General features: G+C 44.4%; 1 protein-coding gene across 3 annotated transcripts in view; it reads right to left on the bottom strand.

Moving 5' to 3' along the window:
• Positions 1-27328, bottom strand: part of GARRE1 (granule associated Rac and RHOG effector 1) — a 60810-nt gene that overhangs the window by 11900 nt on the left and 21582 nt on the right. For all 3 annotated transcript variants that reach the window (XM_054640607.2, XM_077184975.1, XM_077184974.1), the window contains exons 2-8: positions 18917-20240; positions 11433-11639; positions 9008-9148; positions 8630-8725; positions 8334-8495; positions 7177-7335; positions 2692-2789 (exon numbers count right to left, since the gene is read on the bottom strand). In XM_054640607.2, coding sequence (XP_054496582.2) covers positions 2692-2789; positions 7177-7335; positions 8334-8495; positions 8630-8725; positions 9008-9148; positions 11433-11639; positions 18917-19405 — 1352 coding nt within the window. In that variant the 5' untranslated portion in view covers positions 19406-20240. The remainder of the gene's footprint in view (positions 1-2691; positions 2790-7176; positions 7336-8333; positions 8496-8629; positions 8726-9007; positions 9149-11432; positions 11640-18916; positions 20241-27328) is intronic.

Genomic DNA, 27328 nt, shown 5'->3' with positions numbered 1-27328 from the left:
AATACTGAAGGCCAATTGCTGCACTCCTGCAGAACGACCTGGGAATGCCTGGTGGTTGCTGGGGCATTCTAGCTCTGCTTGCTGTGGAGCAGAGCTAACCTAACTGTGAGGTTCAGCAGTACAGTGTACTGAAATCATCACTGACAAGAGCTCTTCAACAGGCACAGCAACAAACACAGAACACACAGCAAACCTTTCTGGAACAGGGCAGGAGCCTGACACAGCCCCACACACGCCAGGAGCCTGAGCGGGGCAGGGTCCGCGCGGTGACGGCTCCGAACCTCCCGTGATGGCTCACACACCCCAGTGATGGCTCACAGATCTCAGTGATGGCTCACACATCCCCCAGCATGGGGAGTGATGGCTCACACACCCCAGTGATGGCTCACACACCCCAGTGATGGCTCACACATCCCCCAGCATGGGGAGTGATGGCTCACACACCCCAATGATGGCTCACACATCCCAGCCATGGCTCACACACCCCAATGATGGCTCACACATCCCAGCCATGGCTCACACACCCCAATGATGGCTCACACATCCCAGCCATGGCTCACACACCCCAATGATGGCTCACACATCCCAGCCATGGCTCACACACCCCAGTGATGGCTCACACACCCCAGTGATGGCTCACACATCCCCCAGCATGGGGAGTGATGGCTCACACATCCCAGCCATGGCTCACACATCCCAGCGATGGCTCACACATCCCAGCCATGGCTCACACACCCCAATGATGGCTCACACATCCCAGCCATGGCTCACACACCCCAGTGATGGCTCACACACCCCAGTGATGGCTCACACATCCCCCAGCATGGGGAGTGATGGCTCACACATCCCAGCCATGGCTCACACATCCCAGCGATGGCTCACACATCCCAGCCATGGCTCACACATCCCAGCCATGGCTCACACACCCCAATGATGGCTCACACATCCCAGCCATGGCTCACACACCCCAGTGATGGCTCACACACCCCAGTGATGGCTCACACATCCCCCAGCATGGGGAGTGATGGCTCACACATCCCAGCCATGGCTCACACATCCCAGCGATGGCTCACACACCCCAATGATGGCTCACACATCCCAGCCATGGCTCACACACCCCAATGATGGCTCACACATCCCAGCCATGGCTCACACATCCCAGTGATGGCTCACACATCCCAATGATGGCTCACACATCCCAGCCATGGCTCACACATCCCAGCCATGGCTCACACACCCCAGTGATGGCTCACACATCCCAGCCATGGCTCACACATCTCAGTGATGGCTCACACACCCCAGCCATGGCTCACACATCCCAGCCATGGCTCACACATCCCAGCCATGGCTCACACATCCCCCAGTGTGGGCCGGGGGTCCCTGAGCTCCACCGGGGCTCGGTACGTGCCCCCCGCGGTACCGCCCAGCGCCAGCAGGCGGCGCTGCCCCCAACCGCGAGCCACGGACAGCAGGGACAGACCGGAGCTCGGGACACGGACAGACAGACAGACACACACACAGACACACACACAGACACATACACAGACACACACAAACACACACACAAACACACACTCGCTCCTTCCTTGTTCCCCTCCCCTCGGGACACTCCTTCCTTTCTTCCTTCCCCCCGCAAACAGCACCATACACGTATGCACACATTCCTTTCCTTTCCTTTCCTTTCCTTTTTCCTTTCCTTCGGACACAGCACCAGGTCATACACCATACATGCATGCACACATACATTCCTTCCTTTCCTCCTTCCCCGGGGACACAGCACCAGGGCTCTGCTTCCTCCCTTCCTTCCCCCAGGACACAGCACCGGGGCTCTCCTTCCTTCCTTCCTTCCCCCAGGACAAGCACCAGGGCTCTGCTTCCTTCCTTTCCTCCTTCCCCCAGGACACACAACCGGGGCTCTGCTTCCTCCCTTCCTTCCCCCAGGACACAGCACCAGGGCTCTCCTTCCTTCCTTCCTTCCTTCCCCCAGGACACAGCACCAGGGCTCTCCTTCCTTCCTCCCCTGCCCAGGACACAGCACCGGGGCTCTCCTTCCTCCCTTCCTTCCCTCAGGACACAGCACCAGGGCTCTCCTCCCCTGGCCATGCCAGCAGCCCCTTTAGGAACAGGCTGCCTCTGTAAGGAGTGCAGTGAACCAAATGTGTTGTACTGAAACTCCTAAGAGTGCCTCCTTCCCAGTTGCCTCCTTCCATTGCCTCCTGCTCCCACTGCTTTGAAGGGGAGAAACCCCCCCAACCTGCAGATCAACCATTCTTTACTGCACACACAGCATCTCTTGGAGCCCTGAGGTCCATGGCCCACACCAGCACCCAAAGAACAGCCCAGTGAAGAAAGAGCAAAGGCTCTCACATTAACTCAGCCAATTCTTGGCCTCTCTGGGCTCCAGCTGGGACCTGCCAGGGTGGAGCATAACACCAGTACTGGTAGATTGTTATTTTTGAAACATTCTCTTTTATCACCAAGCTTTTCCATTTCCTACAAGTCTCAGTGCCCCAGCACTGCCCCTCTTGCCTTGCCTCCTACAGAGGAGCCTGACAGCAATGGAGGTGTTCAACAGTCCAGACAGAGGAACTTAAGGAAGCTGTGTCATAACTGTGCACATTGTCTCTTCCATTTGTAACAATTCTCCCCGTGTATTTCAGTCACAATCTCCAATACAGGATTTTTATTTACCAAGTTGATGGAACTTGCACCACAATTCTTGATCCTTCTAAACTTATCTGAGGAGCATAGGCTTCTTTATTTTCAATCTGTGCTGTGTCCACAACCACCTAGTAAATAAAATAAAAGGGAAATAAATTTAAGAATTAGTTATTTTATCATGCCTGTAGTTAAACTCTAATAATCTCCCCTCCCAGTCATGCTACACAGGTACAAAAAAAAACCAAACAAACAAATAAAACCAAACCAACACATGAAATCATTGTAAATTTACTTCTATTTTAATATAAAATTAGTTTAGTACAGAAACTAATTTCAAGGACTTAGTTCTTCTCAGTTCCATCCTGTAGTAATGCATCACAATGTTGTTACCAGCTGCTCCTCCTCCCTGCTGGTAGTTCTCAGTTCTAAGTATTTTTGAGAAGTTTAGCACAGTTTCTACTTTAAGAGCTCCCAAACACCTACTCAGCAAAATGTTTTAAATGATTTCACTGTAGTGCATGGTATGATATAGACAAGTAACATCCAGCCAGAAACACTTCAAAAGTCCTAACACAACCCCCCCTTTTTAAGGTTATAAAATTCCACACCAACATTTCTCTATTCTACCTAATGAAACTGTGCCATTATTAATTCCTGATTAAATCAAGAGAAGAAAAGTGGCTGTTCAGTTTGCTGGACTCTGAGCCACCTGTCAGATGTCATGGAGAGACATGAAGGGGAAAGCCTTGAAGACAACCCTGAGTCATGAACCTTTCTTTTTAGACAATGGCAAAGGAATGGATTCACTCCAGCTTCATTTAGCCTTTAATTTAGTGATAGTAAGTTCCATATTTGGTTCATGCTTTCTGTTGCTGTCCAGGCTGTGTGGGTTGGCCTTTTTGATCATTTCCATAATTTCCTATTTTGGTCATGCTGAAACAGCAGCTTTTTGGCAGCAGTCAGCAGTTGTTGCTTCAGTGGCCAGCAGATTAGCTGCACCATTTATCCTTGACATGCCACAAGTCCCCTGCTATAACTCAGCCTCAAGGGACATTATTGGCTTTGTTGCCATCACCTAACCTACACTGGGCCTGCTGCTAACTGGGTGTCTGTTACTGGGTATGAAAAAATGTGAAACAAAATGCTGAGTTTTTTCTCTCTCACTTTAACAAAACCATCAAATTACACTTGAATATAATTATTTCCCACCTTTCAAATATTTTAGTATAAGGCCTTCTATTTCCTTCAGTTGACTCAGCCTTTGCTCAGGTTTATTCAATTTTAAACATGCCTAAGCATGGTGACAAAATGCCACACCATCATCCACCCCTGAAAATACCTCTCATTTTGTAACAGGACAATTCCAGTAATCTTTTCTTGGTATTTGTATAGTTTAATTGTATTTAATTTGGTAATCTGCAATTCAGCCCTATTGCAGGGGTAATTTATAACTGTGCTAACAGTTAATAACTGTTAACAGGTAACTCCTCATAACTGTGAGCAGGAGAAATGAACTCAGGAGTGATTGTTCTCAACTCCCAAGAAAAACACAGTTTGCACTCAGACCTGAGGTCAGGTAAACTCTGATTTGTGCAGGCCTGTGCCAGGTTCTGGCTGTGGTGCGTGGTTGGTGCCCATGGTCCAGGCTTTGCTGGGGTGTTCCTCCCCCAGGACAAACCTTTGTTTCTTCCCTTTGCAAAAAGCTTCACATTTCTCAACATCTGTCAGAGTCAGGACATCTGAGGTTTAAACTTTGCTAGGGGATTCAGTGCTCCTGCAATGCATGTTGGTGTTTGCTATGTCTACTAGCACAAAAAAAAAAGAATTTTATCTGTTAACCTCTTTGCATGAGGCCAATTGGAAGTTTTATTTCTGCTCATCCTCTGAATTCAGCTATTTGAATGTACATTATTCAAACATGCAGTTTCATCAGCTGACCCAAATCTCAAAATGCAATTCTTATTATATACATGCTAAGGTAAGAACTGCAAATCAGCACATCAAATTATTGATGTTAAAAAACTACAGCCCAAAATAACCAAGAAACTAAGTCACAACTCATTGTGCTTTCCACACTTAATGAGTCACTTCTTAAAAGGCACAAGGGCACAAGACAGGTTAAAAGCAGTGAGGCTGCCAAGTAATGCTTTTTCCAACTGGGCATTTCAGATACAGATCCACACAATTCTGAATGAATGCAGAGAGCCCAGGATCTGAAAGCAGCACACCAAAGCCTACATAATACTGTGCCATGACTCATTTATCTGCCTTCTTCACAAAATAAACTTAAAATCAACACATCCTCCCTCCCCGCCTGGTGGTGCTTAGAGAGCAGCTTCCTGTACCTCAGACATGCATTGTTCTTGTTTTACAGGTGCTTCCTCTCTCCCTTCCACCCAAAGAACTCTTTAAAGACCCAAAGTACAATTTCTTGTCACTGCATGAAGCTACATGCAAGCATAACTGGATGTTGTAAAAAAAAATGGAACACAGTTTATGAAGAAAAACCTCAACCCTCATCCCTTCTGAACTGTAACAAATCCAAGTGAGAATGAAGGAGAGCAGCCTTGCAGCTCATTTTGTGTCTTTGAAGAGAGAAGCCTGCTACTTTCAGAACCTGATGTTCATGCAAAAATCTCTGGAGAAATTCAGGATTGAGCACAAGTGAAACTCCATAGCTCAGCACTGCCATTTGGGAGAATGTGTAAGCAAGTTTGATGGTGACACTCTCCAAAAGTGATGACAAACCTGAAGAATGTCAGTGCTCCAATTAGCAGCAGGTCTAACTTGTTCTGTCCAGACTGGGGGACACCAGATTTCCAAATTCCTGAGTCCAAATGTGCCACTCCTGAAACCCCCCCGGGGCAGGACTTGGGTGTGCACAGCACTGAACCCCCTGGAAAGGAAATGGAGGAAGGTGCAGCATCCTCCCAGCCCTGCTCCTCCAGACACTCAGGAGCCAGAGCTGCTCACACACAGCAACTCCCAAGGGTGCTGAGAATCTCCTTCCTCCCCAGCCTCATTTCCTGGACCTCACTGCTGAGCCCAGCATCCTACCCCAACTGTGGCAGCTGAAGGCACAATCCCATTTAACCCTATCCTTTTTCCAGTCCTCCTTGTATTTATTAGTATTTAATGCCCATTTTCTTTCAAAACACCTAAGTAGAAATTTGATAAATCCTGTTATTCCACAGTTTCTCTGTCCCTGCAAAGACACCACCTTCTTATGGCTCCTGTAAAACTCAGCCAAAGCACTGCCCTCTCCTGCCTTCAGCCCCTGTATCCCAGTGAAGGAAGGACTGACAGCAGGGGCAATGCTGTCCTGACACTGAGGGTCTGCACCTTTGATTTTATGCATTATATATCACCATTATATGAACAGTGACCTGAAATCCAGTGTCATTTCAACCTACTTCTCTAACAGGTATTTACTATTAAAGGGCTATCTAAGATCTGATATTTACCATCAAAGGGATGCTAAAGTAGAAATATCTGGCAAATTCATCATTTCCAATTTATCATTCAACATCACTGGATAACCTTTTAAAAGCACATGGTTTAATCTGCTAGGATGGAAGGTCTAGGTCATCTAACCAGCTGTGTGATCTGTCTGAAAAACAGACTTAAAAATATGCAGCTATTTGGGTTCTTTAATCACAAATTAATTATGAAGTCCTCATGGTCCCCCATCACCTTGAACGAGGAATCAGCAATGAACCAGCAAGAAGCATTTAACTCACTGTAGGTTAAAGACAATTCAAAGAATTCTTGACAAAACTATCACAGGCTGCAGTGTACCTTTATCCTTGCATTCCCTTCCTATGCTGAAGGTGCAGCCTTTTCCCCTACTCACAGTAGTCCAAAAATCCTACAAGTGATGCACAAACACTTCACCAAGTGCAGAGATTGCAGCCATTGGTCATGGGAGCACAAATGCATATTCTTATCAGAGTATGTTCCAAGCATCTATTTTTATCAGCTGCTAAGATACTGTAAATTCCACTGGTTTTCTTCCCCTCAAGAACACACAGTCCACAGCAGGCATTTAACTCTCCTGTCCTCTGTTGGAGAGGTCAGGTAGCATTACCTGGGCCAGAGACTTTATGCTGGGCAGGAAACTCAGCTTCCAGTCAAAGCAGAGAGGAAATGAAAAAATGGCAGCTTTTGAAGCCAGTTTGAGAGGGGGTAGATGTGTCTTTGGGTCTGTTTAGTTTGTCTTTTTTAACGTGGTCATCTATAGATTTGAAAGCATTTCTATTTCTCTTTGAAGTAGAAGTTTCATTTCTTGTGTTCTCTCTTGAAATGGGGACCAGGAAGCACCTGGTGCATTCTTCTGTTCCTGTCAAACAGGGACAGCACCTACAGAGCCCCACTGTCCAGGGACACACTTTGCTCACAAATCAAGTTAACTGCAGCACTAAAACCAGAGCAACACAAAGTAAGACACTGCAAATTAGCTCCTAACCTCCCTAAGCCCCAGCTCTCTGTTTCCTGAGGCCATTGGCAGTCACCTACCAGTCCAGCCTGGCCAAACAAGAGCTGCACAGCAGTTTTGCAGGCTCCTCTCCACGTGGAAGGGCAGACCTGGTTGAGCACTTCAGTGACGGGGGAGTCGTCGCGGGGGGTGAGTCCATTGTGGCATCCAGCTTCCTTGATCAACTGCAGCATTGTGTGCTGCAAAAAGAATAAACACGCTGTGCTACCAGCACACCACTCACAAATGCTACCAGCAGGGCTTCCAGATGGAGTTCTCATTGTTCTGCATGCTTTTCAAACTGCTATAATGTTCTGCAACCTCTTTATATAACAGGAGAGTTCCACTGCAGAACAGAAATATGGGAGATTGTCTCTGCTCTTTGGAACACAATACTGCTCCAAAATCATAAACAGTATTTCTGCTCATATTCCTGCAAAGCAGATTAATCAAAACTACAAAAAGCACTGCAAAGGCAACAAAAAAGCACCATTTTGAGCACTTATTGTTTCTTATTATATTATTTCTTATTAGAGTATTTCTTAATATAACTTGTTATTTCAACTCTTTCAGGAGGAAGGAACTGGGTTTATCTTAAAAAAAAAGTGAAGTGTTGATTAAAATCATCCAAATTACTTCTGAATGGACATATTTTCCATTTGTTTATACTGAAAATACAATTAACTTTTCCATAACTTAAAAATCTTTTTTAAAAATTGATTCCAGTTTGTAGGATGACATCAAAAGGAGCTCTGTTACAAAGTATTTTTTTCAAGTACCTCCCTTAGTACCAGGCTGGGCTGACTTATTTGTGCACCTAAGAAGATGAAGGCTCTGATAGGCATCCCTGGCTGGGGAATCTGTAAGGGCTCACTTTCCTCTGCACTTCTTCATAGCTAACACATCTCTTTCCAAAAAGTTCCCAGAAGCTTCATTGCATCCTAGATCTCTATGCCTGTTATGTCTGTGCTTCTCTCATATTTGACCAAAATTGCTCAGGTGGTCAAAATGTTATCAGAAACAGGTGTAGCCCTACAATGTTATCAACATCCTGTTTCCACAGGAAGCCAGGCTGAAAAAAGGCACTTTTAAACACAGGCTTGGCATGGAACCTCTATTGCTGCTGTTCTCTTCATTTTAATGAATTCTACTCTTTCTCCTCCCATCCTTATTTGTGTGGTTAATTAGGAGTTATTACCGTTTTCAGCTTCAGGTTTTCTGCTGCAGACTCATTGAAGGAGATTCCTTTCAGAAAATGGGTTCCAATCTGGACAGGGACAGTGGGCAGCTCACACTGAATGGGCTGAGGTGGAGTTTGTCTCCTTCCTGTTTGCTGAGCTTCAGCTTCACTGCAACAGCCCTGCAGGGCAGAACAGATCAAACAGAAGAAATGAAGACATTAGAAAATCCTAACGTGGGCCCAAATGTTTGTGTATTTTAAGTACCCTTTGCAAGGAGAGGAGGATGAAAGAGAGCAGGTTTAGCAGATCCTACCTGCAGACTTGCTTCAATTGCTTTTGGGTTCAAGTGGAAGCCAGCCTTCATTGCATATTCACAGTGACCCAAGCTCTCCAGAGCCACCTTGTAAGCCTGCCATGAAACAGAAAGTTGAGACAGCACAGGTGTGTCAGCAAGGAAGGCAGCACAGTCACTGTGCCTGGTACAGCCAGGGACTGGCACAAGGCTTCACCCCACTCAGTTCTATGGCATACACACATTTATCATGCCAGACTCCTAAGCTGTAGTTCCCAAACACCTCTGAGCTGTCTGTGGTACACAATTCTGCAGGAGCACACTCCTTCCCTATTGCACTCCTTGACCCACTGACTGCACTACATCATGCACATGAAAGCAGCAGACTTGAAAAACCACCTGCAAAGCACTGTCAATTTTCATGTTTAGCTCTTTGAGCTGATGTTCAGGGATGGCCACAGTCTGTGAGCAGAAAAGCTGCTGAACTTCAATTCCTGCCAAGCATCCATCACAGCCTCTTTCTCTCAGTCGAGACGTGGCCTGCAACGTAAAATAAAAACCCAGGGTGAGGAGGGTCAGCATGAAACCAGGTCAGGCTTAATTAAACTTCAGAAAAGAACAAAAAAACACACAGACTTTAAAATCTTCTACAGGAGATGAGAAGCAGCACCTGGGGGAAAGGACCTGGAGGAGACTTTATTCTAACTTGCTGGATTTCTGCTGCCACAGTGGAAGCAGAACTGATGGAACCTGTCCAGCACATGGGTGTTGCAAGCACTTGGGCTCAGCATTGTTTCTGTTACTATTTCAGCTCCCTGTCAGGACCAGGATCCTGTTACACAGCCCACACCATGGCTGGGCTTCCCTGAGGACAGACTTGTAACTCCAACACAAACAGAAAATATGTTAAATCATGTCTGCAAGCACTCCTGTGTTCACAGGATGACACATCTCATAAAGTTATGGCTGATTACTGTGCTGCAATTTGAGAAGTGCCACACAATGCTAAAATCAACTTAGCACAGCAAGAAAACAGCTTCGTGTAGTATCACTGTGAAAAACAAGAAATAAGCCAAATATCTACTTTTAGCTGTAAAATCCTACATCATTGAGCAGGGTAAAGCAAATAGATGTGGGTTATTGTCCAGTCTAGAAAGGAGTCTTCCTCTAAAGCAGGATGTCCAAATTGGGGGCTTCTGGTACCACAGCCAATGGACAGCCAGGGCCTCACCTGACAGAATTACTGCATTTCCCAAAGTAAACCCTAAGGAGCAAAACCAGTGCTGAGCTACTGCCAAAGCATCACCTGAAACTTCACTCTGGAGCAGCAGTGCTCTCCTGCCAGAGAGGCTGATTTTATACAAAAACAGTGGATTGCCTTCCACTCCAAAGGAAAAAATTGGCAAAGATTTCAGTATTCCAAATCCACCTTCTATTAAAATTTTTTGTATTAGTCTAATTATGAGAGAGAGATTTTATTTATTTAGAAACCACATCTTTTTCTTATGCAACCCTGGTACTCTACACAAATACTCCAAATCAGTCATTTCAGTCAATCAAAAATTGAGAAGTTTCTCCTATTGTTATTTTGGAACTATGGAGAATCTGTATTTTATCTCTCTCCTCCCCTGTATGTTTAATACAGGATTTGATTAGTACAATACTTGTACAAAACTATTTTGAAATACGGGTTTTGTATTTCTGAAAAACAGAAATAGGTGAAGTGGGATGCTCAAAAGGTAAAAAATAAAGTTAAGGCCCTTGATTCTCTGAAGCCAAGTATAATTTTACCCACAGTTTAAATAAATTTGATAGCAATTGCAGGGCATTTCTAGAAACTGCAGTAGTTTTAAGAAGCTAAGTATATTACACATAAAATTAATTACTTTTATGCCAAAGAAGTACAGCTATACCAGGATTAGACCTGTTACAATTATCTGCAATGCACCTAAAGCACTCCCAAATCCCTATTTTACCCAGTGAAATAAATTTATGCTGCAGTAAAAATCACAAATAATCCCTCTGCATCCATGTAATTCATTTGCTTGCCTGTACCTTGCAGATGTTAGTGGTAAATGGAGACCTTGACAAGATTTCTGCTCAGGATGAATAACAAACCATGTGGGCCAAATGAGACTGCACAAGCACATGCTCCAAGCCACTGGGTTTAGGGAAAACACACACTCTGTGTCTGAATCCATTCTATCTGTCAGGCTCCAGGGAAAGCAGAAAACCTCATAAAACTGAGGTTTCATAAATGTCTTTATAGAGCACTGGTTTGGGCTGGCAAAGTAAGGATTCCATAGGGGACAGAGGTTTGTGAAAGCACAGGTCCAGAGAGTGGCACATTTAAGTAACATGGGTCACATTCCAACAATGGATGGATCAAGCAACATCAAGCTTAACAGCATGAAGACAAAAACATTAAAAATTACCACAAAGATTACCATTAAAGTACAGAATAGAATTTGTGCACAAGATTTGAGAGAAATAGACATTATCTAGATTATTTTTCATCAAGATTGTGCTCTGTTTTCACAAAGACTTATTGAGGTTTTTATTTTTAATTCTCATAGTCTGCCCTATTTGATAACAAAAATCTGTTTGCATTGTGTGTGTGCTCCTTATGTTCACTCCTATCACAAAGAAAACTTTACACAGGGCAATCATTACATGAGTAAAATGAGTTTTAGTGCCTGAAACCAACTGTGCCATGTTTAAACAAATGCAGCATGTGTTTAAAATCAGGTATTTTTTCCTTTGTTAGGACACCCAGGCTTTAGGTTTCACTAAGTCCCCTGTGCTTACAGCAAGCCCTCCATACCTCTGCTGCTCCTCTCCATGATCTTATTGCATCTTCCAGCTCATTTGTGGGGCTGATGTTTGAGGCTCCAGTGCCACTCATGTTCTTCCTCTCCTGAGCTACAGCTTCAGCAAAGCAGGAGTGAGCCACTGGCTGGACCTTCTGCAGAGCCTGGGACAGGAACTGGAAGTGGACCTGCATCACTGTCAGGAAACAGCGCCCAAGTACCTGGGGGAGACCAACAAACCACTTCAAGCACACAGAAGAGCTCATGGAAGTTTCCCTTCTTCCTTTTTGTTTGGTGTTTGTGGTAACAAACTATGTTAAACCTGATTTTTTAAATTAAAATAACGCTTCAGATCATAAGAAAGGTATGATATTTAACCATTTACTTAAAATAATAAGTGAGCATTAGTTTCTATGAATGAAGAGGACACCAGAATAATTCTGAGTAGCTTTTAATTCTATACTCAAGTTCTGACTACTTGAGGAATGAAAAGCTTGCTCAGTTACTTGGCAAAATCAAGCACAAAAATGGGAATAGCATATTATCACAAGGACCAAGTCAACACCAAAACCCACCTGCACAAAGCCCTGGCTGAATTTCTGATAAAAACCCAAAACAGCAACAACAAACCAAGAATCACTTTAAAACATTAAGATAAAATGTAGGAGCTGGCCAGGCAGAGTGGTGAAGGGCAGGCAGTGGCATCAGCAGCCTCTGGCCCCATAACCCACACAAGGTGCCCAAAGCTGCAAGGCCCAAGTGGCACCAGGGGACAGAAGTGCCCTTGGGACACTGCAGTGGCTCCTGCCACGCTCCAGGAGGGCAGGGCAGGGCAGGGCAGGGCAGGGCAGGGCAGGGCAGGGCAGGGAGCAGGGGCTGCCCGGGCTGAGGCAGGAGATGCCAGCCCTGCCCCTGTCCCTGTGCCCAGGGACACTCAGGCACCTCGGGCACCACCAGCACAGGAGCCTGGGGCAGGAACAGCAGGGCCAGCACCCAGGGACACCCAGGGACACCCAGGGACACCCAGGGACAGCCAGGGACAGCCAGGGACAGCCAGGGACAGCCTGCAGAGCCAGGGCTCCAGCAGCTCCATCTGCCCCAGGGCTGCGCTCCCTGGGCAGGGAAAAGCTGACAAGTGTAGAACCAGGGAGCTGCAGAGAAAGGGGGATTCTCCACATCACTGTAAAAAGTATTTTTACTTTTCAAAGTGTTATTTTTACTTTTATTTTTAGTAAATTTTACTTTTATTTTGACTAAAAATAACTTTTCAAAGCTATTTTTACTTTTCAAAGTTATTCCAAGTGTTTCTTTTACGGAGTTTATCACACAAAGCCTTTAAAATGTTATTTGACTTTGATTTATTAAAAAAAGACTCAACTTGAATTCCATTTTAGGAATAATTCATAAAATACACAGATAATGTACAAAGCCATTGTGCCTTGGAGCCATTAAATCATCTGCCTGATTTTCAGCTACATTCTTCTGGAATAAAACTATTCAGACACCATGTATGTTCCTGGCAGGGCTCTCCAGTCACAGCTCCAGTTATATATGCATTTACTATCTGCTTCAGAAGAACCAGTGGTGGCAATGCTTTTTTCCACTGCATCCAGACTCCTTTTGACATTCCATTCTGGTTCAATCACTTCCCTTCTTTGTACAAGGCATCAAATTAAACATTTTTGGTACTTTGACTGACCTCTGAAAGTGGAGCTTGCCTTATTAAAAAAAACAGTCAGCAAATGATAAAATAAAGAAAACTCCAACTTTCCTGGGTATGAGATTAGAAAGATTTATAAGAAAAGTGCAGGAAGAGGCAACTGGTGATGTGAATTATTTCAGTGTAGGCAGAATGCAGTTCTCAGGGGAAGATGAAACTAGCACTCATTAGGAATTTCAAGCTGATTAAATTTCAAAGAATATTTAAGGTACAAAGGTTGAAGCTTCCCCAGCCTGGGAATAATGCTCAAAATAAACAAATTATTTAGGTTTTAAGTGGCAGCACACAACATTCCTACTTATAACTTCCAATGTTAAACAGTGGAGATAACTAAGAACATCTGCTTTACTGAACTTTTACTTTTGTTAGAAAAAAATCCATTTCAGCCTTCTTCCAGAATGGGTAAGGATGGTTTAAACTGTTTCACTATCAAAGTGGTGGAGGAGTTTTGTTTGAAAAAAATCCATTTCAGCCTCCCTCCAGAATGGGTAAGGATGGTTTAAACTGCTTCACTATCAAAGTGGTGGAGGAGTTTTGCACTGTTAAACATTCCCTTTGGATGGATGGTAGATGCCAAATTCATTTTAAGGCTTTAAAGAGCTCACTTGGTCAGATTTTCTGCCAAAGAGCCCCAGCTTTGCCTTACCCAACCTGCCCCAGCAGGGCTGGGCACTGACCCTGTGAGAGCAGGCAGGGAACTCTGCTGCTCACCCTGAGCACAGGGATGCAGCTTTCCACAGCCACCACCAGGCCTTTTGCAAGTTTATTTGGCCCACTCTCCATGCAGGAGTGTGTGACTGTCCTCCTTCAGAGCAGAACAAACACAAACCCTCCAAAGTGTGCAGGAATCCAGGCTGAACTGGAATCACCTCAGGTGTCAACCACCGACATTTCCTTGGACTGGTGATGTTTCCTTCATTGCTTAGATTTATTTCTATTGCATCATGAGGTCTTCAGCTTCCAAACTTTTTGTGCCACAGGGCTCAGCTGCAGCACCTTGACTCCCCTGACCTGTGTCAGGCAGGGCAGCTTTGGCTTTGGTCAGCTTTTGTCCCAGCAGAGCCTCACCTGAAGGAACCTCTCTCCTCCTGCAGCTGGAAGCAATGGGATTTTTGGTTCCCCACCAATGGGAGCACCAGAGATGAGGTGTTGGGTTGCTCTGTCCCACTTTATTCTCCTAATGGGGGCACACAGTCAGCTTTGGAATATTGCACTGGACAAAGTGCACCCAGAATTGCCAGTTTTACTGCAAACAGAGATGCCATACAAACTGCCTGGCAAGAAAATCTTGTACAACAGATCCCCTAAAAGAGAACACTGCCAGTAATAAAGCAGCAAATAGCAAGTGTCAGTCCCCCACACTTGATACAAACACTGGCTTGCAGTTCTCCAAGTGCCATTTTATGCAGTAAAACTTTCTTGTTTTTTTCCTTTTGGCTATTTTCTTAAACAAGAATTCTCAAAAAGCCAAACACCACAAGAGAATTATTCAGTGGTGTCCCCTAAGTGTCCTTGGCTGCCACTGAACTGGAGTGCCCCACTATGAGCCAACAGCCTTCCTGTACATGATCAGAGTGGGCAGAATATTATTCATTATTACTACAGAATATTATTCATTTTTACAGAATATTATTCATTTTTACTACCCAGCAGTACCAAAGAGTGATCTCATGAACAGAACACCTCCAAGGGAAGGCTCAGTCCTGCCCATGGGCTGGAATCACCTGCAGGCTGAACCAGATTCCAGCAGAAGCTGCAAGACTTGGGAAACCCAACAGACTCATTTCTTCCAGCAGTGACCCTAAAATCCACTCATGATGATCTGATCTTGACAGCTACTGAAGTAGTCACTAGCATTTAACAAAAAAAAAAAAGTGTGAAGCATTTTAAAAATAAAAAGCAGCAATTAAAATGTAAGAAAAAATATTGTTTTGCTACCAACAGTTCCTCAACACAGAAGAGTCTGGAGCCAATCCCTGAAAATCCCAGGAAAGAATAATTTTAAAAATGGTTCAATTTGGCTTTACAATGTTTGCTCAGGAAAACCTACATTTAATATTTACTCAGATATTTTTGTCTCACAAGATTCTTGTTCAAAAAATCTTAGGCTATTTTATAGACATAAAAGCCAAAAATTATCTGCATTTAATAGAAAACAGAGCACCCAAGAATATACCTGGAGCCCATCCATGCTGCCCTTTTCTACAGGAATGCAATGTGGACATTCCTCTCATTACTACCACTTCTAAGGCAATACACAAGCCTTGTGTAACTAAAAGTAATTCTTTATATTTTGCAGTACTGAGGCTTCTGCAAAGCTTCACAAGAGATGGAGAAATATCCTTACTTTTACCAGTTTTACTCCTCCCTATGGATTTGCTTTATGCTTTTATTAACAGAGTGGAGAGTTACTGCATTCCCCCAGCTGACAAACAGATATGGAAAACACCCTCTCATTTACCCTGATTTCCAAGCTGTTCCTCACCCTTACAGGCACAGAATACCCAAGAATTCAAAGGTGTTTGAAAGGGGAAGAGAAAAAGAAGAAAATAAAACCCAGCATTTGCATTTCTGAAATTAAGAAACCTTGGGAAACTCCATCTGCCACCACACTTTGATCAAGAGAAGCCACCTTCTCACACAGCCTGGCAGACAGTTCTGAAGTAGCAAGCTTTGTTCTCAGTAACAATAAATAAATTAAAACCTTCATCCTGTGGTGCTATAGCCCAGGGTGCACATGAGTTTCCAGTCCAAATTCAAGTCAGTTTTATTCACCAAAACTTAATAACTTAACTTCTTAAACTTAACTTGTATACTCTTATTATGGAATAATAACTCAATAACTCTTCTTAAACTTAAAACTTAACTTCTCTTGATATTGCCCTCCCTGGGCAGTAGACAAAGACTTGTGGCACCTGAGGAAAGCCACAGCTCCCTGCCTGATTCCTAAAGCCAAACCTGCTCTGCTTGGACTTCTCATTCCCCCCAAAAGCTGCAGCCTGTGTTAAACAAGGTTTAGGAAAACTGCATTTTCCTTAGCTGGGCTCACACACAGCCTCATGCTCAGGTCCTGCTCCTGACCCTGGGCTTGTGCCCAGTGCACCCTGAGTTACAGCTCACGTCCCTGCTCCTGTGACACCGTCCCTCAAACAAGAGCCCCTGCAGGGCCTTGCTGAGGCTCCTGCTGAGGAGCTGCCCCTCGGGGATTCACCAGCCCCAGCTATCTCAGAGCTCTGAATTCTTTCAGTCACCCACTAGAGAAGCTGCAAAGCACATTCAGATACACCTGTACTCCCCTCCTGGTATTTTCCAGGGAACAATTCCATTGCCTCACACTCTTCCCCCATCACTTCCCTGTTCAGTGAACTCTGATGAAGTCAGGCAAGCCCTTTATGTTTTTCTGCTTACATTGTGAGTTTTTTAATCCTGCTGGCAGTTTTATGAAATGTTAACTTCTCTATCCACCAGGGGGAAAAAAGCAAACCACTTTTTAAATTGAAATTTCAGCATCAACAGCTGAGTTTTCAAACCCCAGAAAAGCACAGTGGGAGAGGATCTCACAGGTCACCCTTCTGTCCCTAGCAAGGAGAAATTTCACCTAGGTCAGTTTTGCCAGAGGCAGGTTTAACCTGTTCTGTCAGCTCTGCTCATTACCCTTTGTAGCAATCCACATCAGTGCTCCACTAACGTTACAAAGGATTTCCACAGCATCTAATGTGAACCTTTCCCTCTGAAATTTAAGTTCCTTGCTCCACCTTACATGGACATGAAGAACAGACACTGACATGTTCTGGCAGCTTCTCACATACCTGAGCAATTGTGATTTTCCTTCTCAGCCTCCTCTTCTGCAGAGGTCCTCCAGGTCCTATTTCCTGCATGTCTGACCACTCCTGCTCCACTCCTCTGGCTCCCTGTTTCTCAGCAGTGCTGTGCACCTGCACTGCTGTGTTTGAGGCCATAATAACCAGTGAAGAGTTCAGCTCTTGGCTCTTGCAGGTTAGGGGTGTGTTAAATACATGGTAAATGTCTCTTTGCACAACAGCAGCAGCAGTGATTTATTATTTCCAACTGCACAACACTGACTCTTCCCCAACACATGACTCCCACGAGCCCTAGGACTGTTCTCCAGAACTGCTGCCCAGTGGGCTCCACTGCTGAGGCTGAAAATGTCCATTTAAATATTGCAACATTCATCTTTCCCCTCTGAATTCCATCCCAACTGCAAAACTCATTTGGCTAAGATTATTTTTAGTTCAGCAGGTCTCCCAGCATACTTGCATCCTGTGCTTTCAAGTCACCTACAAACAAATATATTCCTGTACTGGCCTCTGCCAAGGTCCATTCCAACAGCGAGCAGCTGCTGCTCCCTGGGCACAACCACCCAACCCAATTCTGAGTGTGCTGCAGAATTCACTCACCCACAGTCCTGAGTGACCCAGAGGATGGCACCCACCTGGCACAAACACTGCTGAGCAAACCCTCCCTGGGCACAGCCAGCAGCACCTCTGCCTGCCCATGTGACAAAAGCAGCTCTACTGATGGCTCTAACACTTGGAAGGACAGCATTTCCAAGCCCACAAAAACCCTAGAAGGTGTCTAGTGCTTCATATGTTTTGGTTTTTTTAATTCAGAAAGTCTTTCAGCACATCTATTATAAAGATCTATTAATTACATAAACTCATTCTTTTTTATATACATTACAGCTTTAAAGAGTGATATTATGGGATTGTGTTTAAAAATACCAGCCTACAGAAGACATTTATAGCACATATACAGCCCATCTTCCTTCATTCTACACCAAATATACAACACTGAGAACCGTGGTACACAACTGCAGGGAGAGCTGACTGACAAATTGCACCTTCCCAAAGGATTCCATCTGCAAGTGGCACAGCTAGAGAAAGCAGGTAATGCCTGACAGGCACAAACATTCACTCTGACAAAGCCACCTGAAACCTGAATCAAAACCAAGAGAACTTAAAGTAGTTTTCCATTCAGGATATAGCTCTGAAGGAATAACTCTGCAGATTGCTGCAAAGTGAAGAAATATGTCAAAACACAAGGAGCTGCTTAAAACTGCAGGGACTTCTCTGTGACTATCACTTGACACTGCCTGCTAGGCAACACATTTAGTGGAGGAGAAACACCCAGACCTTCCCAGGCAGGCACAGCAGGAAGCTGGGGATCTTCTCTGAATCCTGACTCTTGGGTGCTCACTGCCAGCACAGGAACACTGTAGCAAAGTCATGACAGATTTTTACAGCACTAATATCTCACACAGTGTGTTATTTTGCTCTCACAACAGTTCAAAAAGACAAAAATGTTCTAAAGAGTGATAAAATCACTCTTTAGTCAATGAATATGTAGTTTTACTGAAACACTGATGACAATATGCTACTCCCATGTGCTCAGGTTTCTCCTTGGTATTACCCATTCCGAGGGAAGTGTAGGCTGATTCAGAATATGATGCCATAACAGTTTTAGAAACATTAGCTAACATAAACTAGAAAATGGTTTAAAACTTTTGTCTAGTTGGTTCTTCTACAGAAATACCTATTAAATACCTAATTTAACATAGATGGAGGTCAGATCTCACAACTGACTTAGTACTTTATCAGTATGTAAGAAATGAAGAGTTTCTTTTCCCACCAGCATCACCCACAAATACACAGCAAGGTGGATAAAACTTTTGGTGTAGAAGGGATTTTGAAGAGAAATCCAGTTAAGAAGGCATGATACAAATTCACGTGCCCAACAGCATCCTCCAGGGTAACCTACCTCAATGTCTTGTAGGCTGAACTCTTTTTGATCTTTGAAGTTTGCAGCTCCTGCGCTCAGTTCCATCAGCATTTTTGCTATTTCTGGTTTTATTGCTGCTGTGAGTCGACTGGCCGCTTCCATGACATGTTCCTGCACGTCTTTCAGTTGCATAGCTGCCTTGGAGTAGTGCGAGTTCCTGAACACGCCGCTGAAAAGGTCCGTGAGGAAAGTGCTCGTTCGGCAGAAGACGTTGAGCGCATCCAGGTACTTGGAGATTCCCTGCTGGATGTCTGCGATGGGAGTGGTGTGGGAGGCGGGGTGGGAGCAGCCGCCAGCAGCAGCTGGGGACACCAGGGGGGTGCTGGGGGACGCCAGCGGGGCGCTCAGGGTCCTGCCCAGCTCGGGCATTTGGTACTGCTGGTGTTGCTGCACCTTCTGCTTGGACCCGCCAAGCAAGAAGCGCCGCTTGTAGTCCATTTTGCTTTCTTGTGCACTGCAGCAATACATAAGTGAGTGCTTGTCCAGAGAGTTCTCCAATTCACAATCACTTGTCAAATTCCTTCCTCGGGTGTCTATGTGCAGTAACAGTGCAGGACTGTGCACGCAGGTTTCACAAAAGGCATTTCAGAACGGCAAGCGCCTGGATCATCTGTATCAGCAGTGGGAACGGCAGCACATCTGCTGACTCCGTGTTTTCAATGCTGGGTGCAGCCCTGCTGCAGTTATAAACTGTACTCACAAAGCAAGCCCAAGTGTCTCAGTACTGCTCTGTCCCTTGTGTGGTATCCCCTCTGCAGGCAGGAAAGCCAACTGGAGCAGAGGAGTGATGGCCCACAAGTTCTTCACAAGCACAACACTGTCCCTTGCTGTTGCATCTACAAAAGTTAATTTTGTCAATGCAAGTAATAGTTTGAGAAGCAATACCTTAATACAATTCTCCCATTAGTAGTATCAGGAAAAGTGGAGCAAACCACCGATCAACAGCGATTATAAAAGCAGTGCAGAGGCTCTTTCCTTGAAAAAGCAAATCCTTACGTCAGCAGATCAAATATCTTCAAATGTCTTGACAGATCCAGTCTGCCAACTCAGTTTACTTGTAGTGTCTCTTCTTAATATTGGAGGGGGGAAAAAAATCTGGACTGTTTACAGAAGACTTTGCAAGTATAAGCTATTAAAAACTGTAGTGTTTGTTATTGCAAGCCTTCTTCCCCTTTCCCTGTTTGTTGAGGTAGTTGTTTCCGTTGTAACTTTAACAAGTGGTGCTTCCAGACTGCATTTGCCCTCAATTGCAGACTCAGAACAAAAATGCACAAATGTATTTGTAAGGCCTCTAGGTCATTTCCTGTGAAGGGGAAAAAAAAAAAAAAGTTATACATCAGAGAACAATGAGAAGGTTTGAAAATTTAACTCCTGCAGTGTCCCAGTTCACATTTCTGGGCACACACTGTCAGCAACACCCAAGATCCAAAGGGAGAGAGCTGAGAGAGTTTAAAAGGCTGTTAGAAGCCAGTGTCATCCTGTGGCTAAACTCAACACTGGTATATTTTCTTGTTAATTCTTTCATTGTAGGCTGTCAAACTTAAGAGTCTGCTTAATCCCCAGTGCAAGTCCTGCACAGTTAAGAACAGTGGAAGGTTATTACTGCAGAGGTCAAGGGGAGTTAATCACATTTTCTAATCTCATCCTTTAAAAATAATTTAAAAATTGAATCAATTAAAACTTTTTTTCATGCACCATAATTTATTGCAGAACTTCCCATTTATTTTAATAGTTTACTAAGTCAACAGATACAGGTCCCTTTTTTTTTTATTTAGTACAACAACACATAAATCTGCCTAATCCTACCTGAGATTAGCTGAGAAATACAACATTCATGTCCCATTCCAGTGTGATGGGCAGGCAGCATCTCTCATTCACAAGGTGGTACACGAGGCACAACTGCCTAAGAACCTGACTGCTCTGAATAACACTCTCAGCACACATGCAACTAGGGAGGAAGGACAACTTCTGTACTGCCCTGCTCCTGCTGGACACCCCTGGTGCAGCTGCAGAGCCAAGAGCTCCTCAGGGCATCTGCAGAAGGTGAACAGAGCCTGGGCAGTGGGGCAGGGAGGAGATGGAGCACAAGGTGTTCAACACCAGACACTCACACAGTGTCAGGGAGTATCAGAAGGATACAACTCCTCCCATCAGTGTGCCCAGTCCCAGCTCCAGTCACACTTCAGGCCCCTCTCTCCCTCTCCTACACACCCCCCTTGATTCTATCAAACAAGGACATCCCTTTCCTCACTGCAGCAATTGCAATGTCAAAGGTACTTGGAAGAATAATCCAGGAACCCTTCCATTTAACAACAAAATGTTCCTTTAGCTATTATATTTGAGCAATGAAATCTGTAGTCCTATTGTCAGAATGGTTGGGGAAGAATTTCTTATTTCCATCTGTCTGAACACACACAATATTCATTCATTCATTCCTTCCCATTTTGGCACATATGTAGGATACAAGCATCCCACAGATAAAGAAGGCAAGACACAGCAGGACAAAACATCCAGAGCTGGGTAGTTTCATTCCCAATAAAACAGGACACAAGTTTTCCAGGAAATCATTGCTGCAGATGGTTCAGAGATCTACAGCAAATATTCCTTCTTACTGGCACTTTTTAAAACCTAAAACTCAAAGGAACTCCCATATGCATTTCAGCATCCTGAAAGTACTCCAAGCTGACTACTTAACCTCCCTCTAACTACTTCTCCCAATATTCACACTGAATGTGTCAAAATGCAAGAAAGTCATTAAAACCATAATTTTGCAGGATGTCTTGATATCACATGCATAGCTGAAAGTAATTTTCTCCTTGTTTTACAAGTTATGGTGTCTTACAGTGGAGAGCATGATTAAATTGGTTTCCTTGATTGCATATAAATGTAGATGGAATAGAGAGTTAGTTAATTTAAATGCAACATGTAAGTAAATTAGTGATTGTTTTTCCTAAGTAGACATGAAATTTCTCATTGCAGAGGAACTTAAGAAATGATCATGAAAGAAAAAACTAAGAAGGAAAGGTTTTCAAGCTCCAGGGTACTGATTTAGATAAGATTATCAGAGATGCACCTCAGCTCAGTGCTTGTGATTACACACAGAGCCTTTCAGGATCCAACAAGCTGAACTCATTTGGAATGGTCAAATATTTAGCCATAAATGCAATGAATAGGGAAAAAAATGGTGGCTTCATACTTTCTACAGTTACAAACAAAAATGACAAATCATTGTGTCTTACTTCTAGACAATTTTGTAGTCAAACTTGCAGGTACTTACTCAATTCTTCAGCTTCAAAATTCTCTTGCAATAAAACCTACACAGAAGCTTAAAGAGGACAGCTTGTCTCTTCAGCTGATATTTATTCAGAGAGAGGAAAGCTGCACGCCTCAACACCAGACATGTGTCTGAATACCATGTCTGAAACTCTAATGAGCTCTCTGACATGCTACATACAAAATAAACATTCCTCCTTTTGCATCTTTCCCTGAAAAAGTGAGGCACAGAAGGTTCCCACGCTCTCCCTTCCCTTCCCACTGCTCTTGGTGTGTGCACTAAATGTGAGGGCTCCACACTGAACCGCAGGGACTTCAGGCCAATCTACCTCTTGCCACCTCAGGGGGAAAAAGTTACCAAGGGTTTAAATTCTAGTGACACAGGAACAGCATGTTATCACCCAAAATATAACCTTAGGCTTATACTTCATTCTGTGGAAACAGAAATACTCACAAAAACCAAGTGAAGGAATTACCAAGAAAGTTACCATACCACACGAAAAGGTATTTTAGTCCTTCTTTTATGTAATCAAAACCAAAATAGTGCTGTTCAGGTACTATCAAACACTTATTGAGAACTAATATACAATATATAATTAGAATATAATATAATACATAATACATAATTTATAATATATACCCAGGTCTACTACCCTGCTTGGCCAAACACTACTGGAAAAGCCCAACATGATGTTTGCATTCTCACTTCAAGGAGTTAATGCCAAAGTTAAGGAACTGCTACAAGTTTGGACTGTCTGAACTCCCAGAGAATCAGCTGCACAAGCTCCTCTAAAAATGGCCCCATTTGCATAGAGGAAACAGAAATTGCAGGAAAATGAGTGCAAATGCAAATCTACTCACTAATTATTTTAAATGCAGCATCCAAATATTTTTGCTTGGGTACTTCCCAGAAAAATGCTTTTTCTTAAATTCACCAGTCACAAGAGATACAACAAACAGGGAAGACTCTCAGGCAAGTGGAATTTGGTACCCCCAGCTTGTTTTGGACCAGCATGAGGAGTCCATCTGTCCTGTTTGGGATTACCCTGCTAGAAGAGGAGGCAACTTTCCCCCTGAATCAACACAAGAAATTGAGCAGAGGAAGCAGTGCTTTAAAAAAGGTTCTGACCTCAACTTTAAAAACTGGCAAAAGTTTGCCTTCAGTTGGTCTTTATGGATTCTGTTGTCCTTCCAGAGAATAAACAATAAAACACAGAAGATCAAGATAGTTCATCACACCTGAGCCAACTTTTTGAATGTAACTCTTCATGCTATTTCATGCTGGTTTTAATTAGATGAGATACAGATTCCAAATCTCAGGATGAACTCAACACCGCACCCACCGTTTATGTAAAACAAACAAGATCCAATTAATGGTCAAAAAAAAGCTAACTCCAAAAGAGACAAGCCAGAGCAGCCAGATTGCTTACCCAGGAAAAGCCTGAACAAACAAACCCACGGTGAGGCCAAAGGGCCAGGAAGCTGCCAGAGCCAAGGGCCTCCTGTCAAAAACACACAGAAGTCTCCCTGACATTTAGAGATACAAATGTGGTGCAAATCCAAAAGTCACCTCACAAGGAAAGCTGCCATTCCACCCCCACAGGTTCCTGCCACCAACACGTACATCCCATCCATCACTGGCCAGGCCACCCCATGCCCACATTGAACACCTTAAACCAAAGATATTCCACATGATCCTCAACACCTGCACAGCAAACTGGGAGCAGGAGGGCGAGGGAAACCTGTACAGCATGGCCTGAGGAGTGCTCAATGTCCCTCTGTCCCCAGCACAGCTGGCTCAGAGCTGGAAGAGGGACCAGGCAACAACACTTTGTGTGTGGGCATCCAGCTGCAAAGAGCCTGGGGAGCTGGGAAGGACCTGAGTGACCGGGTTCACAGGGACCAGGATCTGACTCCATGTTTCAGAAGGCTGATTTATTATTTTATCGTATACATTATATTCAAACTATACTAAAAGAATAGAAGAAAGGATTTCATCAGAAGGCTGGCTAAGAATAGAAGGAAAGAAAATAAAAGAGAGAGAGAAGGAAGGAAGGGGCAGGAGGAAGGGAGGAAGGGAGGGAGGGAGGGAGGGAGGGAGGGAGGAAGGAAGGAAGGGAGGAAGGAAGGGAGGAAGGGAGGAAGGGAGGAAGGAAGGAAGGAAGGAAGGAAGGAAGGAAGGAAGGAAGGAAGGAAGGAAGGAAGGAAGGAAGGAAGGAAGGAAGGAAGGAAGGAAGGAAGGAAGGAAGGAAGGAAGGAAGGAAGGAAGGAAGGAAGGAAGGAAGGAAGGAAGGAAGGAAGGAAGGAAGGAAGGAAGGAAGGAAGGAAGGAAAAAGAGAGAGAGAAAGAGAGAGAGAGAGAGAGAAAGAGAGAGAGAAAGAGAGAGAGAAAGAGAGAGAGAAAGAGAGAAAGCAAGCTTGTGTCTCAGACAGAGTCAGAGCCAGCTGACTGTGATTGACCATTAATTAGAAACAACCACATGAGCCCAATCCCAGATGCACCTGTTGCATTCCACAGCAGCAGATAACCATTGTTATTTCCATTCTCAGGGGGAAAGTCCTAAGGAAAGGATTTTCCAGGCAGTGTGTGTGGGGCACAGAGCTGGGCACAGCCCAGGGTGTGGCAGCAGCTCGGGGCTGGCAGGGCAGGAGGGCTCCGGGAGGCAGCACAGAGCCCTGGCTGTGCAAATCTCACAGCAGCACCCTGGATTGAAAGCACGGGCACCACCGAGCCAGGAGGAACAGGAAGGAGCCAGGTGGGCCCTGGCAGAGGGTGGCACCCGTGCCCAGGTGAGCCAAGGCAGCCCCAGGGAGCAGCCAGGAACCTCCCTGCTCCTCCTGCTGCACAGGTCACTGAGGGCAGGCAACAACACAAGGGACTAAGGTAGTGGAAACTCCTCCAAGCAAACTTCTCAGGATCCTCATACATAATCAGGTTAAAAAAAAAAACAGTCAGGTATCCCCAACTACTTTTCAGGAGCTATTTTAAGACAGACATCACATTTTTAACTGGGAGCTGATTCATTTTAGACTCTCCCAAATTGAAGATGGATTACATCTATAAAACACATCTATTCGAAAATACTAGAAATTGGAATTTGAAATTACTAGAAATTGGAATTGGTCTGGAATTGAACCCCAGACCAGGGATTCAATATAAAAAACAGTTCTAATTTCAGCAGCAAATCTCAACCTGATAAATTAAATTCTGACTTTGACTACAACTTCTCCACTACTCTCATCAATACACCACATCTATTTTTATTAAAATTGCCACAGGAATGGCACCTGTCTAATATATCCAATCCACCCATGAAGAGCAAACACATCAAATTAAATATATGCAGGCTTTTAAAATTTGTTTTCATTTTCAAACACAGTTGTGAACGCAAAACTTTTCAGAATAATACAAGAGCTGAAACTACATTTCAAAAATCAACAAGAACAGCCACCTTCAAGTAATGCTGGCTGGCAGAAAATATTCATCCACCTCTGACATCAACCAAGTTATTCTGCACCTGGAATTTCTTACCAACACATCATAAATACTTAAAGCATGCAAATGCTTTTATAGGGGTTGACAAGTACTGATTATCTTCACTAGCAGGGCAAAGGAGGCTCAGGGCTTCTCCAGACTCACTCCCACAGCTGGCAGGATGCAGGCACAGGGCAAGAGCCCCAGCAGCCCAGGAATGGCAGCAGGGAGAGGATTCTCCTCACCCAACCCCAACTGCTTCTGGCTGGAGCCACAGATCCAGGATGGAAAACCAGCACTGCTTTCCAGGGCTTTCTAATGGGGTGGGCTGCAGCCTCCAGGAGACCCAGGCACCTCCTGGATGGGCTTTTTTTGTCACCCAAGTTGTAAAAATCTCCTATTAGAGGCGGATAGAGGAAAGTCAGAAATACACCATTACACCAAAATCATTTTAGCTCTTGTTAGCTCATGAATTGCTCATTGGGATTCCTTTTTGGCTGCTTGCCCAGAACAGTTGGAGGAAAAAAACCAAACCAAAACAAAAAAGCAGTCAAGTGAATCCTTAGTGAATCCATGAAGCCCCTGTTGGACACATCCTTCTCCCAGGGTGTCCCATTCCCAGGGGTCCCAGCTCCCTGGGGACACAGGGGTGCCAGCAGCCACCCTGGCAGTGCCCCCGTGTCCTCCCTGCCCCAGGTGGGGATCAGAGCCCCCAGGGAGCTGCACAGGGCCTGTGCAGTTAGCACAGCTCAGCTAGAATCACACTGAGCACCCCCAATTTCCAAATTAATTTATTAATTTATTAATTTGGAACCTGCTCTCACTGAGCAGTGAAGCAATTACCAACCAAAGCACTGAGATCTGCTAAACAAGCAACCTGATTATTAACTCAAAACACCAATTTCACTGATGATATATCTACCTAGCTTTATAGACAGTTTCTGAACTAATTTATTATGCTTTTTTCTGAGTTTTCTTCCCTTCAAAATGACACTCCTTAAAGCAACAACAGTAAATTATTTGTGCTTATTTCTGTCTTCTGCATTTGTACTGAACAATCCTGTTGGGGTGCATTTCTGTTAGGTGCCCAAAATGACAAGCAAAGACAAAAATATATCTATGCCCTGCCCAAAAAATCCAAATAACCAACAATTCTGTCATGAAAACCACTCAGAAACAGAGAGAACTGGAAAAGGCTGAAGAACATCAAATCTGGGGAGTTAGGTAAGTGCTGAGGGTCCTGCCTGCTCAGCACCACAGCACTTCACCTCTTTCAGACAAAAACCCCATAAACCTGTGTGACTACACTCCCTAAAAGATTCACATGCCATGTCCTCAGTCAGATTCACACTTGCCAGCCCAGGAACTGGATTTTTCCAAGGCAGAGCCTGCAGTCCATCAGGAGACTTCCTGCACTTTGTTTGAAGTGAAACACCCAACACTTGAAATAGCACTAACTCAAGTCTCAGCAATAAGACATGACAGCAAAAGGAAAAGCTGGTGAAAGGAATGTGTTAAATCAGAGCTTCTTTCAGCCTTGTGTGCCTCAGCCAATGTCAAAAATAGATGCTGTGTCAGATCAGGATCACTGCTTCAACCCTCCCTTGGCAATAGGTGCTTATGTTACCTATTCTGAAAGCAGGA

The sequence above is a fragment of the Agelaius phoeniceus genome, chromosome 12 (assembly GCF_051311805.1).
Source record: "Agelaius phoeniceus isolate bAgePho1 chromosome 12, bAgePho1.hap1, whole genome shotgun sequence".
NCBI classification, from domain to species: Eukaryota; Metazoa; Chordata; class Aves; order Passeriformes; family Icteridae; genus Agelaius; species Agelaius phoeniceus.
Note: the sequence above shows the minus strand (reverse complement) of the source record. Positions and strands in the feature narration are given on the sequence as shown.